At 37.6% G+C, this 18,746-nt stretch overlaps 1 protein-coding gene across 6 annotated transcripts in view; it reads left to right on the top strand.

The window, feature by feature from the left end:
- LOC124238484 (tissue factor pathway inhibitor-like) overlaps positions 1–18,746 on the top strand; it is a 78,294-nt gene that overhangs the window by 14,861 nt on the left and 44,687 nt on the right. For 5 of the 6 annotated variants that reach the window (XR_006888316.1, XR_006888317.1, XR_006888318.1 and 2 more), the window contains exon 2: positions 16,634–16,756. Coding sequence is in view for 3 of the 6 variants with exons in the window: in XM_046659474.1 (XP_046515430.1) it covers positions 16,636–16,756 (121 nt within the window). In the remaining 3 variants the exon portion in view is untranslated. Of the gene's footprint in view, positions 1–4,038; positions 4,215–16,633; positions 16,757–18,746 lie in introns of all 6 variants that reach the window. The other variant, XM_046659473.1, reaches the window with a different exon arrangement.

The following is an 18,746-nucleotide window of genomic DNA, read 5'->3' as shown; positions in this document are numbered from 1 at the left end:
AAAATAACTCATGTGGCCCTACTGTCCCAAAGAAAACCTCTTGTTTCTATGGAAGATGCTCTTTTCTTTAGGCCAAAGTTAGACCTCTTTCGTCTGCGCCCACGATCTCATCCTTTATTCTTTTTATTTTTGTTTTAGATTTGTCTCTCCCTCTCTGATGGCAGAAACGTATAAAACTATACCCTCCACGAAAGTTTCCCTTCAAGTGCTCTCTCCTCCTTTTCAGCAGAGAGTCATAAAATGGCACCATAAATTGCTGTTTGCACAGCCACTCTTCCAGTTCCTTCCTCAGCTCACCTGCTGCTGCCCCCACCAAGGTACCAAATCTTTTTTGGCAATTTTGGCAGGATACTGATGATGCCATTATCATTAAACCAGACCCATGTTTTTAGCTCTTACATCATTTGGACTCTCTGTGCTTTAGACATTGACACTTGTGACAATTTCATGAAGTACCGACTTCCCTCAGCATCTGTGTCACCACAGCCTCCCAGATTTCCTTCTCTTTCCCTGACCATTTCTTAGTCTTCTTCTCAGATCTGTTTTCCTCATCCTTGGTCTTTGGAGTCCACTTCTAGGGTATTCCTTCCCAATCTTCACACTGATCTCATAGAGTCACTGTGAGGACTACATGAACTAATATTTCTAAAACACTTAGAAGAAGCCTGCTTCCCATCAAATGCTACATAAATCTTTGTTAAACAAATCGATCTCATCCCCACCACAGAGGTAATTATTATCTCTATATGGATGCTCACATTTCTGTCTCCAGCAGAGGTGTCTACCCTGAGCTCCATGTCTACGTATTGGGCTTCTTATTTCATGGCTCCAATGAATGACTCACAAGTACTTCAAAGTCAAACTGCCTCATCCTGAATTCACTACCTTCCTAAGGCAACGTGTTCTTTCTCTTAGGCTCCTCAACCCATTGTCTGGAACCATCCATTGATCCTTTAGCTTAAGTCAGAAACTGTAGCTTGATTCCTCCCTCACATAGGCTTGTATAAATATGATCACACACTTATACACAAACATTCACATACATGTGAAATCATATGCAGCAGTGATTTTTTCTGAATGAGTGGGTTGATGGCTATTCTATAATTTCTTTATTCTGCTTCTTTATGACTTATAATTCCTTAGGAATAAAAATAGATTTCCCAATTTTAGAAGACTTTTCATTTTTAAACTGTCAGAAGAATAGCACAGTATATACATGGGTAAGAAATACGTGAAATATAGCATCTGTGAAATTTAATTAAAAAAATAAGAGCAGTTGATCAGAAAATCATCAAACTATCCATACTTCTCTCCACTTTGGGATAAAAGCATGTATTTAAATCTATTATAATTAGTGATACTAGTCATAGCAAAATTTTGCCTAACTATGTTTCACACTATTTCAATAATACCAAGTAGGATGTTTACTTTATTTTTTAAAAATTTATATTGAGATGTAATTGACATTGACGTATAACATTATGTAAGTTTAAGGTGTACACGAGTTGATCTGATATATTTATATATTACAGTATGCTTACCACCACAGTGTGAGCCAGCACTTCTATCATGTCACATAACTGTCATTTCTGTTTTGTGATGGGAACAATTAAGAGCTAGTTTCTTAGCAACTTTGAAATTTATAATACGGCATTGTTGTCTATAATCACTACGCTGTACATTCGACCTCCAGGACTTATTTAGCTACTGGTTTTAAGCTTGTACCTTTAAATAACATCTCTCCTATTCTCCTACCCTCCAGCCCCTGGTAACCACCGGAGAATGCTTACTTTAGATTTAACAGATACATCACGTAGATAAAAACTGAACTACATTTTTTTCCCTACATGGCGTCAAACACAAATGAAAGAGACAATTTCCAGATGGTTTTATTGATAAAAAATTTTGTATTTTTTCTCATTGCAGAGATGAGAAAAAATAAAATTTCTGGTTGACCTAGAACTTATAAGCTTCTTATAGTCATAGAAGTTATATTGAAAGAAGAATATGCCAGAGATATTTTTGAATGGAAAATTAAATTGCTATTATGAAAATGATTTATAATCAAATGGTTGCAAAATACACATAGAAAAAAATGCTGTGAATACACTTGCTTTTCTATTATTGACATTTTTTGCAATAACTTTAAAAAGAAACTGACCATTATGTTAATTAAGGTGATGATAAAATATGTCATTTTAATTATGGGTCATAGGACAGGATTAATTTAGATGCAATAAACTATACATATAATAGGCCCTCCAGGGCACAATCTGGAATTCCTGGATAGACTATAGAGTATTTTAGAGAACATACAGTCGTGAACTAAGGCAGAGACTGAAATGGAAACAGCTAAGATCGCCATTACAGCCTCTCTAGAGAACTCTCATTATCTGACCCTCTCTGTAAGTCTGCCCCACACTGCTCTCTATAGATCAGCAATTGACCTTACTCAGTACAGGTGTCTACCCCTTGGCAAGTCAGCAGTGGCCACTTTCTAGCGTGACTCCATTATTGTCCATTCAGTAGGAGTTTTGGGAGTAGATTTTATAAGTAGAGAATATGGGCAGGTTTCGGAGAAGTGAGGATGGAGGAAAGGAAGAAATAATTAGTTAGATAATTATTGTCTTCTCTAATAGAGGATTAATTTATAATTGAGGTTGATATGTTCACTTTCATTCATACAGTTTCAAATAATTTTAGTTTATACATATTTTAAAATTTCTCCAGTGACTTTTTACTTTCAGTAAAAATTCAGGTTTTTTTACAGATCCCTAATTCATTGCTTTGTTCCGCAAACATTTATTGAGCTCCTATTAGGTACCAGACAAAACAGACGTAATTCCTATATATAAGGGCAGAGAAGACAGATAATAAGCAAATAAATATATAATGTGTTACATAGGGATAGGTGCAGTGATTTAAAAAAATGAGAGGTAACAGATCATAATCATGGAGCTATTTGGTCTTGGGAACTCAAGGAGGCACTCTGGGAAGCCATCATTGAGGAGAGATTTGATATAGAAGCAGTGTTTCCACAGCATTTATGAGATTGTGGCAGAGTGTGATTCCAGGAGTGGAGAGGCAAGGAGGCCCCTGAGAAGAGGGATTTGCCACAGAATGCCCTCTCTGCTGCCGTGAAGAGTGTCTCCACATCTTTTCCATAACAGTGATAATGACTGCTCGTTTTCCTAAAATCTTGTGGCAAATGTTACATACTCAGCTTTCAGGCCCTCAGAATCTTTTTTTACAACCTTTATTATGCCAAATTATGAAAAAAAATCTATTTTCAAAATAAAACTTCTGAGTAATTTCATAGTTAGCCCACACAGCTAAGAGGAAGTTATCCCCCAATTTGATGTGACAAGAATTGATGTACAGGGCGGGGCCTTCTGCTCTCTCACACGATTTGTGACGGCAATTGAGGAATGAGGGTAGAGAATAGATCAGGCAGTGAGGGTCTGTTTTACCTGCCAAGTCTTTCCTTCTTGTTGTGAACTAAAAAAGGTACTTTCTTCTTAGGAAAGACTTATAGCGAACAGTTATTTTCTCAGAACAGATGTCCACTAGGAAACAACAACAAAACAAAACAACAGAAACACATAATTTTGGAGAACTGGATCGTAAGCATCCTTCTTATAGAGGTGATTTCTACATTTCCTATAGGAACGTGGTAGGCCATGGCCAGTCCTGCCTCAAGCTGAATAATGCAGCAAGAAATGGAACATGGACGTCTGTAGCTGTGCAGAAGGGAAATAATTGGCTTACACATTAAAAAAGAGATTCGAGGGCTGATGCGTCTCCTCCCACAGCCTGTTGACAAGAGAAGTGACCCTCACTTCTGAAACAAATTTACCAGCCAAGTTTAGAGACACTGCCTTAAGAAACTAGGAGGGCTGCTGCTGTGGACTAAGTCGTGACCCCTCGAAATTCACATGTTGAAACCATAACCACCAATGTGATTGTATTTGGACAGAGGGCTTTTAGGAGGTAGTTTAGGTTAATTGAGGTCATAAGAGTGGTGTCTTGATCTGATAGGATCGGTGGCCTTATAAGGAGAGGAAGAGAGATCCCTCTCTCTCTGTACGTGCTCATACAGAGGAAAGGCTCTGTGAGGACACAGAGAAGGTGGCGTCTGCAAGCCAGGAAGAGAGCTCTCACCCAGAAGCTGAATCTGCCAGCATCTTGGACTTGACTTCCCAGCCCCCAGAATGGTGAGAAATAAATTTCTGTTGTTTAAGACACCCACTTGGTGGTATTTTGTTACGGCAGCCCTAGTAGACGAAGACAGCTCCTGTAAGTTTTAGCCACAAAACTGCTTGTGTCGTTACCGATAAAGATTTGTTTCAAGCCTTATTGGCTGGTTTGAAGGGATAGTAAAGAAAAGTCACCTTGAACTGAGTCTAATTCTGCATTCTTGCCAGACTTTGAACCTAGTTCATTGAAGTTTGCCTACCTTAGGCATTGAGCCTCTTTTATTCATTTTTTTAATCAGTTGGCCTATAAACACAAATTTCATTTAGAACATCGTATATTCAGAGCTCCGAAAACTCCTGCTAACGTGGTTTGGGACATTGTAAGATGGTGACTGCCTTAATCAAATCTGTAGTGCCTTTTTCAAATCTTTACTTACCATTTTTATTACAGCAAATCACATTAATCAATCCATAGATTAATGTGTAGATATAATTTTTACTAATATTTAAATTTTCTTTAACCAAGACTGTTTTTGAAATCTGACAGTATAAAGCCATGATTAAAGACATTTGCGTCAGAGTCGGGTACACACACTTGCACTGCCACTTACAAGCTGTTTTCTTGGATAGTTATTTTATCGTTTTGAACCATCATTTATTTTCTCTATCATTTGAGGACACCTTCCTCTTAGGGCAAGTGTGAGATATAAATGAGAAAAATATAATAATAAAGTTTCATTAATGGAAACTGCTATTTGCATTACTATTTATTGTTGTTCTTTGACAAAGTGTAATTTAACCACCCCATGGTAGGACAATGCCTTAAAAGCAGACATCTAGGGAGAAAATTAAAACAAAGACTTAATCTACAATAAAAAAATTTATCCAAGATAGTTCAAGAGCTGACTGAAAACATATTTGAAATGGCACTCAAATAAAACAGGAATTTGCTCTTTTCAACTCTGGTCTTTAGCCAAGATTTTTTCTTTTATGTGTGTATATGTGGTTTCTATTTCCACTAAAGTTTGGGAAGAAAGAGAAGATATGATACTTGACAGATTTTCAACTATCCCTTTTAGATGTTCCCTTGTGTAGGCTTGTTCTAATCTACTCGTTCTGGCTTTGACTGATGGGAAACTTCTGTGTCCTCTTCCCACGTGTAAGGGGCAAACCCCCAGGTTTTCCAAGGCTTATGACCTGTGTCCTTCTCTAATGTAGTCAGCTAAGGTTTGGGCCCAAAACCAGCTTCTCATATATATATGAATAGAATGATGTGGAGATATTCACACAGCAATAAATATAATCACTAATGAAGTATAGAGTTTAAGCCAGGAATAGAAAACTTTTAGGCAAGTCACTGAATCCACAATTATAATAATGATCACAGTTAAAGCCTAAATTGGTTAATGAATTATAATTGTAGGATTAGCAAACCAGAGAAACCAATTTCTATTCTGTAACTCCTTTGGTGATCTTGCCGAATCATCTTCTTCAAGTCACAATAAAGATAATATTTCAAAGAGAAATAAATATAGGAAGACGTAAGTAATTAATATATTTAGTTGCATTTTCCTGAATTGCATTTGGTCTCTATTCCATAAATCTTATTTCTTTTAAAGATTCTTTGGGATAGTCCAGGATCTAGTCCTGCCTCTGTCACTTACTAGCCATCTAGGCAAATGATGTTGGAAAGTAAATCACATCTCTCTAACATAAATTCAGTATACCTGCCCCATTGCCTGCACAGCGTTATTGTCAAGAAACGATAACCTAATAGATAAGAAACTACTTCAAAAAATAAAAGATGATTAAAAAAGTGATGTTTTATAATGATATCTCTTTGCATTTCTAGTATCATTTCTTAAAATAAATGTGGTATATATGTCATATAGCCAGAACCTCATGATATTCGGTCTTAATTTTAATATTATGAATCCTGATGCCAAAATAATGCTTATAGTGATGACTCAGTGTCCTAGGAATGCGGGCCCCTGGGGGGAAGTTAATAAAGAGAGAGAGAAGGCTCTGTACCAACCTGTTAGAATCTGGTATGTGGCAAATGTGCAGCGGCACAGCCTTAGACCTCTCTTGGGAAACTGCCCAAACATTTGCATTCCCACAATGTATTTATTCAGAAAATACTCTTTCCTGAGAAAAATCTGGGCTCTCAAACCTCTCGCCAAGATTATTCAAGTTCAGTGAATCTCCATTTGGGAATAAGAGAAGTCTAGTAAGAAATTTTAACAAAAATACGTTTGCAGTCCTAGTTGTCAAGAATATTTGGGAACTTTCAGTTGAAAACACTACTTGTGAAAAATGAACTTCAAAACATAAAAGGAAAATAGAAAACTATTAGAATCCCTATAGACCTTTTTGTCTCCCTCTCCCCACCGTAGTTCTATTCTATTTCATCTCTTCATTTATTATCCTTTCCATTAGTGTGCCGCAGACTCACCCAAAATGAGAAATAGCCAAGGAAGCACATAAGTTAAAGATAAAAACAGCCTCCAGGTTTTAGTGGACAGAGGGTAGCCCCCCCCGGGGATCAGCCAAATTGAGTGGATGGAAGTAATAAACACCAAGAAGATAACAACATTAGCCACTGCTGAGCAGAAAATTGGAATTATTCTTCAAGCTATGTTTTTTTCTCTTTTTCTAGTTGCCAGGTTTTGTCTCTCCTGTCTCTCATTGGTACATCGCAAATAAAGAAGCAGCCCAAACGAAATTTCTTTCTTTTAGACGTGGCAAAGTACTCATTGAGCTTAGAGCTTAACAATAAAACTCTAAAAAAGAAAAAGTTCAACAAAATGTGATAAAGAAAACCTAAGTGCTATTTCAAAAACAAAGCAAGATATTACTGGTAAGAATGTAAAGTGGTGCAGCTGCTTTGGAAACAGCCTGGCAGTTCCTCAAATGATTAAACAGAATTACCATATGATCCACCAGTTCCACTCCTAGGTACACTCATACCTCCGAGATATTGTGGGTTCCGTTCCAGACCACTGCAATCAAGTGAATATTGCAATAAAGCCAGTCACATGAATTTTTTGGCTTCCCAGTGCATATAAAAGTTATGTTATACACTATACTGTAGTCTATCGTGTGCAATAGCATTATGTCTAAAAAAAATGTAGATACCTTAACTAAAAAATACCTTATTGCTGAAAAATACTAACCATCATCTGAGCCTTCAGGGAGTTGTGATCTTTCTGCTGTTAGAGGGTCTTGCCTCAGGGTTGATGACTGCTAAGTGATCAGAGTGTTGGCTGCTGAAGGCTGGGGTGGCTGTGTTAATTTCTTAAAATCAGACAACAATGACATTTGCTGCATCGATTGACTCTTCCTTTCGTGAATAATCTCTCTGTAGCATGTCATGCCGTTTGACAGCATTTTACCCACAGTAGAACTTCTTTCAAAGTTGGAGTCAATCCTCCAAACTGCTTTATCACCTAAGTTTATGGAATATTCCAAATCCGTTTTTGTAATTTCAACAATCCTCACAGAATCTTTACCAGAAGTAGATTTTATCTTAAAAAAACACTTTCTTGGCTCATCCATAAGAAACAATTCTTCTGGGGCCTGCCCGGTGTCACAGTGGTTAAGTGCACACGTTCCACTTCTCAGTGGCCTGGGATTCACCGGTTCCGATCCCTGGTGCGGACATGGCACTGCTTGGCACGCCATGCTGTGGTAGCCATCCCACATATAAAGTAGAGGAAGATGGGCACGGATGTTAGCTCAGGGCCAGTCTTCCTCAAAAAAAAAAAAAAAAAGCAAAGAAACAACTCCTCATTGCTAAAGTTTTATCATGACATTGCAGCAATTCAGTCACCTCTTCAGGCTCCAATTCTAATTTTAGTACTCTTACTTTCTGTCACATGTGCAGTTACATCCTCAGCTGAAGTCTTGAACCCTTTAGTCATCCATGAGGATTGGAATCAACTTCTTCCAAACTCCTGTTAATGTTGTTATTTTGACCTCTTCCCATGAATCACAAATGTTTTTAATGGCGTTTAGAATAGTGAATCCTTTCTAGAAGGATTTCTATTTACTTTGCCTAGATCTATCAGAAGAATCACTATCTATGGCAGCTATAACCTTACAAAATGTATTTCTTAAAGAATAAGAGTTGCAAGTTGAAATTGCTCCTTGATCCATGGGCTGAAAAATAGATGTTGTGTAGCAGGCATAAAAACTTTAGTCTTCTTGTACAACTCCATCAGAACTCTTGGATGACCATTGTCGATGAGCAGTAATATTTTGAAAGTGATCTTTTCTTCTGAACAGTAGGTCTCAACAGTGGGCTTAAAATATTCAGTAAACCATGCAGTAAAAACAAGTGCTGTCATCCAGGCTTTGTTGTTCCATTTATAGAGCACAGGCAGAGAGATGTAGCATAATTCTTAAGAACCCTAGGATTTTCAGAAGGGTCAATGAGCAGTGGCTTTAACTTACAAAGTCACTAGCTGCATTAGCCCCTAACAAGAGAGTCAGCCTATCCTTTGAAGCTTTGAAATCAGGCATTGACTTCTCCTCTCTAGCTATGAAAGTCCTGGATGGCATCTTCTTGCAAGAGAAGGCTGTTTTGTCTACATTGCAAATCTCTTTTTTAGTGTAGCCCCCTTCATGAATGATCTTAGCTAGATCTGCTGGGTAAATTGCTGCAGCTTCTATATCAGCACTTGGTGCTTCACGTTGCACTTTTATGTTATGGAGATGGCTTCTTTTGATATGGAACCTGAAGTGAGTTCGCTCACCCATTGCTCAGCAAGCCAATCTCTGACACCGGGTGTGGTGGAAGAAAGTAGGAATTTTATTTTTGCACAGCACTGAGCAAGGAGAGAGGACAGTTAACGCTGAAATCCCAAACTCCCCGAAAAGCTAAAAGGAAGGGTTTTTATTTGGGGTTTTAGATAGGGGAGGGGGAGCATATGGGCTTGCTGATCAGAGCTTTCCCACCAGCCTGTGTTTGTCCTTGAGATACTTGCAGAGAGGAGGGACCCCGTGACCTTGCTGGTCAGCAGCTTTCCCACCAGCCTGTATCTCTTTGTGGAGAGATGATCCAGGTGCTTGTCCTTGATGGTGTCTGTCTCCATGGAGGATAGTGGATTCTGGAGCTAGGAAGCCAGGGAGTAAGCAGGGAATGAGTGTTTTGGTTTTAACCCCATATATGCTAGGTTTCATGTGGGGAAACTGATATCAGGGTCGATATCACTTTCCTTAAACCTCATGAGCCAGCGTCTACTACATTCATACTTTTCTTCTGAAGCTTCCTCACCTCTCTCAAGCTTCATAGGCTTGAAGAGAGTTAGAGCTTTCCTCTGGATTAGGCTTTGGCTTAAGAGAATTTTGTGGCTGGTTTCATCTTCTATCCAGACCGCTAAAACTTTCTCCATATCAGCAATATAGCTATTTTGCTTTCTTATCATACATGTGTTCACTAGAGTAGTACATTTAATTTCCTTCAAGAACTTTTCCTTTGCAGTCACAACTTGGCTAATTGTTTGATGCAAGAGGCCCAGCTTTCAGCTTATCTCAGCTTTCAACATGACTTCCTCACTAAGCTTAGTCACTTCTAGCTTTTGATTTAAAGTGAGAGATGTGCAACTCCTTCTTTCACTCGAACACTTAGAGGCCATCGGAGGGTTACCAGTTGATCTGATTTCAATATTGTTGTGTCTCAGGGCATAGGGAGGTCTGAGGAGAGGGAGAGAGACAGGGTAACAACCAGTCGGTGGAGCGATCAGAACACACACAACATTTTTCAATTAAGTTCGCCATCTTATTATGGGTGCGGTTCATGTTGCCCTGAAACAAATACAGCAGCAACATCAAAGATCACTAATCACAGATCACCATAACAAATACAGTAAAAATGAAAAAGTTTGAAATATGGCAAAAAGCACTGAAATGTGACACAGAGACATGAAGTGAGCAAATGCTGCTGGAAAAATGGTGCTAATAGACTTGCTCATTGCAGGGTTGCCACAAACCTTCAATTCATAAAAAAAACAATATGTGCAAAGCACAATAAAGCAAAGCATAATAAAACAAGGTATGCCTGTGTATGCCCGAGAGAAATGAAAACGTCTACACAAAAACTTGTGCACAAATGTTCATAGCAGCATTATTCATAATATCCAAAAAAGTGGAAATAGCAAAAATGTTTGTTAAGTGATGAATGGATGAATAAATTGTGACATATCTATACAATAGAATATTTTTGGCAATAAAAAGAAGTACTGATTTTTGCTACAGCATGGATGAAACTTGAAAATATTATGCTAAATGAAAGAAGCCAGCCACAAAAGGCCTCGTATTGTATTATCCCATTGAAAAGAAATGCCTAGAACTAGTCTATATATAGAGACAGAAATTAGATTAATGGTTTCCTAGGGATGTGGGAATGGGGAAATTGGGGGGTGGGGGGAGATGGCTAAAGGGTGTGGAGTTACAGGGTAATGAAAAATGCTCTAAAATTGATTGTGGCTCTCAAATTGAATGTTTGTAAACTCTGTGGCTATACTAACAGCTATTGAATTATTTTAAAAAGACAATTTATCCAAATTAAAAATTTGTGCTCATCAAAAGGCACTTGTATAGAAATGAAAAGATAAGTCTTAGACTAAGATAAAATATTTATAATATATATTATTTGGCAAAGAACTTGTATCCATGATATATAAAGAAGTCCTACAATTCAATAATGAAAAGACAAAGAACCTTGAAAAACAAACCAGGTTATTGGGATAGAGTGACAGAGGAAGTGGTGGTGGTTACTTTCTAAATATGGCACTCAAAGAAGATCTTTTGGAGGAGAGGCTGTCTGACAACCATTCTTACTAAAAGAAGGGAGTCTGCTATTGCAGTATCTTGTTGAAGAGTGTTCCCATGACAGGAAATAGCAATTTCAAAGTGTTAAACCTAGAAGGAGTATGGTTTGTTCAAGAATTAGCAGTTTCAGTGGAGGTAAGGGATTAGAAGGCAATGTCCATACAGCTAAGCAATTACGGGAATGACTGACAGAAAATAAAGTTGGAGGGGGAGCTGGGAATGCTTTATTGGACACCCGTTCCCTTGGAAAATCTTACCTCATGATGATGATGGCAATAGAGCAAAACATCTCCTAGCTCCTGCCTATGTCTGTAATTGCCCTTATACAGGTCCACTTAGAAAACATAACCTCACACGCAGACTGAATTCATGCCTAATATGCACACAAATCCATACTTATATTAATTTACCTAGTTGTATGACTAGCACAATTCCCTCGGGATATCCTTGAGTCCTCTGTCCTTCATATCCTCACTCAATTTTGCCAATACTCAACTCAAAAAGTCTCTCACACCTGGCCTTTTTCCTATAGTTCCACCAATAGCTCCTGTTCGTGATTACATTCTGATCCTCTGCAATATTCTAGCTGTTAATTCCACTTATAATTTTGCCCTCTCAACATCTTTCCACACATGCTGGATTTTATTAAAGCACAAATCACATCATACTTTTTTGTATTTTCCTGATTCAGGAAACCTGCTGACTTTTCCTTACCTGTATCTTATTTCTCAAGGTATTTTCCAAAAATATTTTATGGAAAAACAGTCCTTTGTCATGTAACTTTGGAAATGCATTTACTATGTTCTCCCATAGAAGATACAATTGCACATTACCATAATAAGGATTCTGAAAAAGTCCTACAGTTGAGAAACCTATATAAATTTTTCAACTCAGATAGAAACATATATTAACCTATGAACACTTTTTTTATGTAACAACTAATAACATCTTGCTGAACTAGTATTCTAAGAACACACCTTGACCTAAGAGAGTAAAATCGATGCTGAAAATTAGCATTAAAGTGAATAGAAAATGTAAGCTATGCAGTGTGTAAAATATGTTAGTTCAAATGCATAAATTCTTAGCACTGAAATGGAATTTAAGGACAATCTAGCCCAAGTCATGCATTTTATGAATCAGCTTCAGTAATATAAATTTATTTCCAAAAGTTACTTAATAAGTTGCTGGCAGAGCTGAGCTTAGAATTTCTAGTTTATTGCCCCAGTATATAAATACTATTTTTATTCAAGTTAAATAATTTAACATATATTTATTCTCCACTGCTACATGCCTGGTATATGCAAAGATATCCTGACAATCCATCTTGGCACTTATTGCATTTTTATTTAACTCAATTGGTTGAGTGCAAATTCCTTGAAGGTCAAGGATTTCTCTAGATTTTTTTAATTTCCCTTAGTGTCTAAAATATTATGATGCACAACCAGTCACTAACACAACACATTCATATAATATATTCTTGCCTAAATAACTTCTGATGCCAAGTTAGAAATTAAAAGGGACATAACTAGAGTGAGGACCTAGTTCATAGCTGGTGCCTTCTCACTCTATCTTCATATGGTGGAAAAAAGGAAGAATCTCTGTGGAAGGATCTCACTCATGTATATATATACACAATATATATATATATTATAACCACACTAATCCCATCCCTCATGACATAATCTGCTCTGAAAGACCTCACCTCCTAATACCAGCACTTTATGTAGAATTTTAGGCTTCTACATAAAAATTTGGGGGAAGCAAACGAGACCATAGCATAATCCCACCAACAATGATGGTGGGGTCCATATTCTCACCAACACTTTGTATTGTCCGTTTTTATGAATTTAAGTTATAGTATCTCACAATAGTGCTAATTTGTATTTTTCTGATTACTGATTATGTTGAGCATCTTTTAATACGCTCATTGGCCATATGCATGTCACCTTTTGAAGTGTGTGTTCACTCTTTACCCCATTTTTAATTAGATATTTATTTGTAGTTCTTGATACAGTTTCAATATATGATCTTTGGAGATATGAACTTCAAAAACCTTCTCACAGCTCACCTTTTCAGTCTTAGCAGTGCTTACCTTGATGAACAGAAGTTCTTAATTTTAATGAAGTCCATTTATTGGTATTTTATTTTATAATTGGTGCTATCTGTATCCTGATTCAGAAATCTTGGGCCAGCCTTAGTGGCCTAGTGGTTAAGTTCAATGCGCTCCACTTTGGTAGGCAGGTTTCAGTCCTAGTAGTGGACGTACACCTCTCTGTTAGTGGCCATGCTGTGCTGTGCTGGAAGCCCACATACTAAAAAATAGAGAAAGATTGGCATGAATGTTAGTTCAGAGTGAATCTTCCTCAGCAAAAAAGAAAAGAAAAGAAAAGAAATCTTCGTTATGCTCATCATGAACATATTCTCCTACGCTTCTTCTACAAGATTTAATGTTTTGTCTTTCACATTTAGATCTTTAAGTTCCCTTGACTCAATTTTTGCATATGACACAGGGTGGGGTAATGCATATTTTTAATGGAGCCAGCTATTCAAGAAAGTCAAGTACAGAAAGGTACAGGAATGTGGGAGAAGTGAGTTAACCAATGCACAGCTCCGGTTTGGGCTTATCATCTTGTTTGCCATTTTGCAAGGTGACTTGATGCATTTTGAAATTTTAAAAAGGAAGTTAATTACAATAATATATAATTAGGTCAGTTCACTCTGATTGATCTCCACAAATTACAGTTTTATAGATGTTATAAAATGTTGTATTTTTTTTCAATGGTATGCCGAAATCAGTCTCCCACTGCTCTGTGAACATGAATCATTTAATGTTTTTGGTCACTTTTCTGAGGCAACGTTATGGAGAAGAGAGAGCGCTGAACTAGCAATCTGCTGACTGAATTCAAGTTCAGATCAGCCATTAATTAGCTGTGGCCTGTTGTAGTGCATACTCATAGTTTATCTGTCCAATATCTTTCCTTTCTTCTGGAAGCAACAATCCCCTCCTCCTGGGGGCTACCTCTGTCCACTCCACCCCCAAAACCAAATACTTAAATCAGATTTCCAATGTTATTCCATTTTCCTGTTTCTGACCCCTGGCTTCTTTAGGGCCCCCCAAATCCATACTGATCTCCTACAGCTTTCCAACTCAAATATATTGGTCCAAAGTGGGGACACTTTTTCCAACTTGAAACTATCAGTGCCATTCTCAAGCTGTTTGAACCTAGTCCATAAAGAGATGTAGGAACGCTATTTTGATGGAAGAACCTTCAGGGTTTAGAACCCAGGAAATATCACTGCTATGCATCGTACTGTGTAGGGAAAGTTGGGCTGCACTGGGCGAGAATAAAGCTCGTGTAAGGGGTGCAGCAGGAATGAAAGACTCCTGGTGGTGGTCAGCTCCCTGACTAGTCGTTTCTGAGATCCAGCTGCAAACCTGCATCTCTAGTCCTCATTGTTCTACCTTCTCTAGAATGAATGAGCTGATGACTTTCTGACCCAAACTATCTGAGCTGGCTTCTGATTCTCACAATCAAGGAAAGTCTAAAACTACTAAAACTGAGCAACACTCCAGGCCACCATTTGTAAAGAAAGTCACGATGGATTTAGAGTCCCAGTTTTCATCAAGTTCTTCAGCAAGCACCCAACTTCAACCTGCTTCCTAAGCCATGGGATAGAAAAACATGATGTATTTTACACTCAAAGTAAAACAGGTTGTATATCTCAAAGAATCAAACGAAAATAGAAGAGTCGCTGAAAAATACATTTTCAAAAATTAGATAAAGCCTACAAATTTGGTTGATAGACTCTTCAAAATAATATATATGTGTATATAGGCATACATATACATACATATATTTGTGGATTCCTATAGCTTATGATATGTTTTAGAAGGTATATAACATTGCTACTGACTCAAAATCAAATATGTGCTAATGTGTCTAAAGTGTTATGAGAAAATAGGTTATACATTTCACTGGTGCTTTTAAAGAAGCTTAAAGCAAAATGGCATTTCTTACTTTATTAATTTATTATAAGGCTACTCACACCTTAATGGTGTATATTGTGGCAGTGATTTGCTACAGACATAAACAGAGAATTCTCAAAGTTGTTTTTGATGGAATATCTGTTCCTGCATTTGTGAATGTTTACTGATTAGATTTCTCTTTCCTTCGGGACTCTGATGGCATTAGTATCTGAACATGTGTGTACGTTCCCTTCTTTTTCTGTTCGCATCCTGTATGAACATTACACATTTCCTTCCACCTCTGAATCCAAGGGAGAAATAACCTTTAAAAAAAAAATTTAGATATACTTTTCCATTATTTTTTTGCTGTAAATCTTTAAATCATTTTGAAACAGGAAGTGTCACTCTCCTGCTGAAATCTGTTTCCCTCAGAGTGTTAATGTGTTGGTTTATCACTTTCAGTCACTTTTCTGTGAAACATTTTTGAATCAGATAACTCCCTAAGCTGAGGGGGGAAGAACTGGAGGACAGGACTGGCTGGAATGTTAGATATTTCTTTTTTCCTCAGTTCTGTTTGCTATCTCATAGAAAACCTGGTTAGGGAAGTGGTTATAAAAACAGAAAAATATTTTAAAGGAAACAAAGATGAAAATTTGGAAAATGTGTTTCTTTTTTCAAAGAAAGACTGGAGCAAAAAGAAAAAGAAATCGGGAATTGAAAGTTTCATTAATGAGTTAGTAGAAAAATGCAAGAAAAGTTAACATATAATTAGTTCTGACTGAGAAAGAAGAATAGCTGTAGAAAGATGTGGCAAACAGAATTGCATGTGAAAATGGATCTTTAAAAAAATTTTTTGTAATTTATTTTGTTGCAGTAACATTGGATTATAACGTTATATAGTTTTCAGATGTACATCGTAATATATTTCAGATTCTCTGTAGATTACACCATGTTCACCACCCAAAAGCTAATTAGAGTCCATCCCCTCACGTGTGAGCCTAATTGATCCTTTCGCCCTCCTCCCTCACCACTTCCCCTATGGTGACCACCAATCCAATCTCTGTCGCTATGTGTTTGTTTGTCATTGTTTTTATCTTCCATTTATGAGTGAGATCATGTGGTATTTGACTTTCTCCCTCTGACTTATTTCACTCAGCATAATACCCTCAAGATCCATCCATGTTGTCACAAATGGCCAGATTTCCTCATTTCTTATGGCTGAGTAGTATTCCATTGTGTATATACACCACATCTTCTTTATCCATTCGTCCCTTCATGGGCACCTAGGTTGCTTCCAAGTCATCTTAATACATACTTAGCCATGTTTATCAGCATTTACCCATGTCTCTCAATTATTGCTATTTTAATTTGTATTTTCAAGGAAATATGAAATATGACCTGTGTATTTGAATTTTATTAGATATATGTGCTGAAAGTATGTGAGTCCACAATATTGAATGCTACATACACATGTTTGAAATATGAGTCATGGAATGTGTGGACAGAGATGTATAAGAATACACATTAAATGTCATAGAAATTTACATTTGGAGGTATGCATTAGATTCCTACTAGCCTATGGATAATTATGCATTAACATTTTATTTATTAGCTCTATCCATGTCTTGTATTTCAGAGATGATCTATACAATGAAGAAAGAACAGATTTGTTGGGCTTCTATATGTCTGCTGCTTGGTTGTGCGTCTGCTCCTCTTAATGCTGCTCCTCAGGAAAGTGAAGAACATACAAATATTACAGGTAAAGTGGCGGAAGCATTCATCTTTTTAAGCTAGTCAAAGCTCTCAATTTTAATCCAAAAACAAATTTATTTTCCCCATCATGTAGGAAAATTAGTTTTTATCGAAGGGACATTTTTCTTGGGAAACATCTTATATGCAATGTATCAGAAAACAAACAAACTTAGTCCAAAAAAAGTCATTTTAGCAGGGAAGACTTCTCTTTTTTCAGGCTATAATATTAAACACTGAAGGATCTCTGGAAAATTGCAAGGAACCAAATGCTGTAAGAACAACTCGCTGCGGACTTTGATGCCCCCGTTAGCTGGGAGAAGCGTGAGAAGGAAACAGAAGCTACAGACATCTGAAGTCGAGCCATTCTCTCCTTCCGGCCCTTATTCCCCAAATCAGAACTTGCCAGATGAGTCCAGTGTGAGAATCTAGTCAAGCAGGACACCAAGAGATCTGTAATAGAATTTAGTTCTAATCCCATAAAGCTCTGTGTCTAAAAATAAAATATAACAATCAAACAATAGAGCAAGGAGAAGACTGTACAGTGATTGTTATTATAGATTTCTGTCTTTCTTAAAAGTAATATTTTGTAGCAAGTTAGTAAATCACTGATAGAACTCTCAAGTCATTGGTAATAGTGAGAGAATATGAACAAAATGACAACTTCTATTTGTATTTATGTGCGTTATGTACAAAAGACTTCCATAAATACATCCTTATTACGTATCTTGAACAGCTCTTTAAAGTGATTTTGTTCAGTGTACTTCCCTTTGATAAAGATTGAACAGATAAATTTGAAGTGCCTGAGACTGTGGTAGGTGCTAGGCAAGCAGTGGTGACTGAGACCAGGTTCTCAAGAATCTCAGTTTCACAGGGGAGACTGAAGTGTAGACAGCTGGTTTCAGTGTAACGTGTAAGTGAAGTGATGGAGGCAGCCCTAAGGAGCTGCTGTTGGTGAGAAGAGGAAGGGGACTCAGCCACGCTTGGTGACCTGAGAGCTTGGCATGGGGAGGTGGCCAAGTGGTACGTGTGGCATTACTTCATCCTTCACCCAAGAATGAGACACTTGGAGCAGAGCTGAAGATCTGCCCCAGCTGGACCCACAGCTTGAAGCCCAGCTGCCCAGGCGGACCCAGCTGAGACCACCTCCAGCTGACCACGGGAGGGGAAGCAAGGCAGCTGAGATCAACAGGGCCATTCACATCCAACCCATGAGTGAAAAATAAAGGCTTACGGTTATATGCCACTGAGAAAAATATATATTGTTAGAAAAAATTCCTAAAGATGGAATGTTATTTAATGAAGTCAAAACTGTAATGTGCCTTATGAAAATAGGAATTTGGGCATTATGGGATGAACTCTAATCCTTCATTTGGCTCATTTCTCAAAAAGGATGTCTAAAGTTCTAAAATTCTGGAGGTTCAGTCAAGAGGGGATGTGGAGGATAAAATAGGTTCCAACAGGGAAAAAGCAGGCAACCCCATCTCGGGAAGTGGGAGGAGAAAGGCTCTGCATGTTCCGATATTCACCTAGTCCAGTCTCCCTCAGGTAGGCTGAGAAAATGCAAGCCAGTTAACAAGGAGGTTCCCGAAATTGTTACTGCAGCCGCAGTCAACCAAGAAATCAGATTCACCCATCAATATTTAGGCCAGAGTCTAAAATCGCATAAATCCAGACCAAACCCAGCTGGATAAGAAAACATTTTGATCTTAAAGCTAGACTTGAAGACCACTTAGCTGACTGATTGATTGCACAGTCTTACTCAGTTTTTGTTTTGTTTTGTTTTTAATGAATCTTGGAATAGCATGATCCTGCATCTGAATCAATTCAATTTTGGAGATACTGTTTATCACATTATGCCAAGGTCGTACCACCATTTTATAGAAGTACACTATTTCAGTGAAATAGCGTACTATCCTTTTATAGAAAAACATGCAAGATTTTATGGCTTCTCTCACAATAGTAAACTTTCTTTCATCAGTCCAACCAGCAGGTAGGAT

This window comes from Equus quagga, chromosome 4 (assembly GCF_021613505.1).
Source record: "Equus quagga isolate Etosha38 chromosome 4, UCLA_HA_Equagga_1.0, whole genome shotgun sequence".
Lineage (NCBI taxonomy): Eukaryota > Metazoa > Chordata > Mammalia > Perissodactyla > Equidae > Equus > Equus quagga.
The sequence above is the reverse complement of the archived record's forward strand: the minus strand, read 5'-3'. Positions and strand labels throughout refer to the sequence as shown.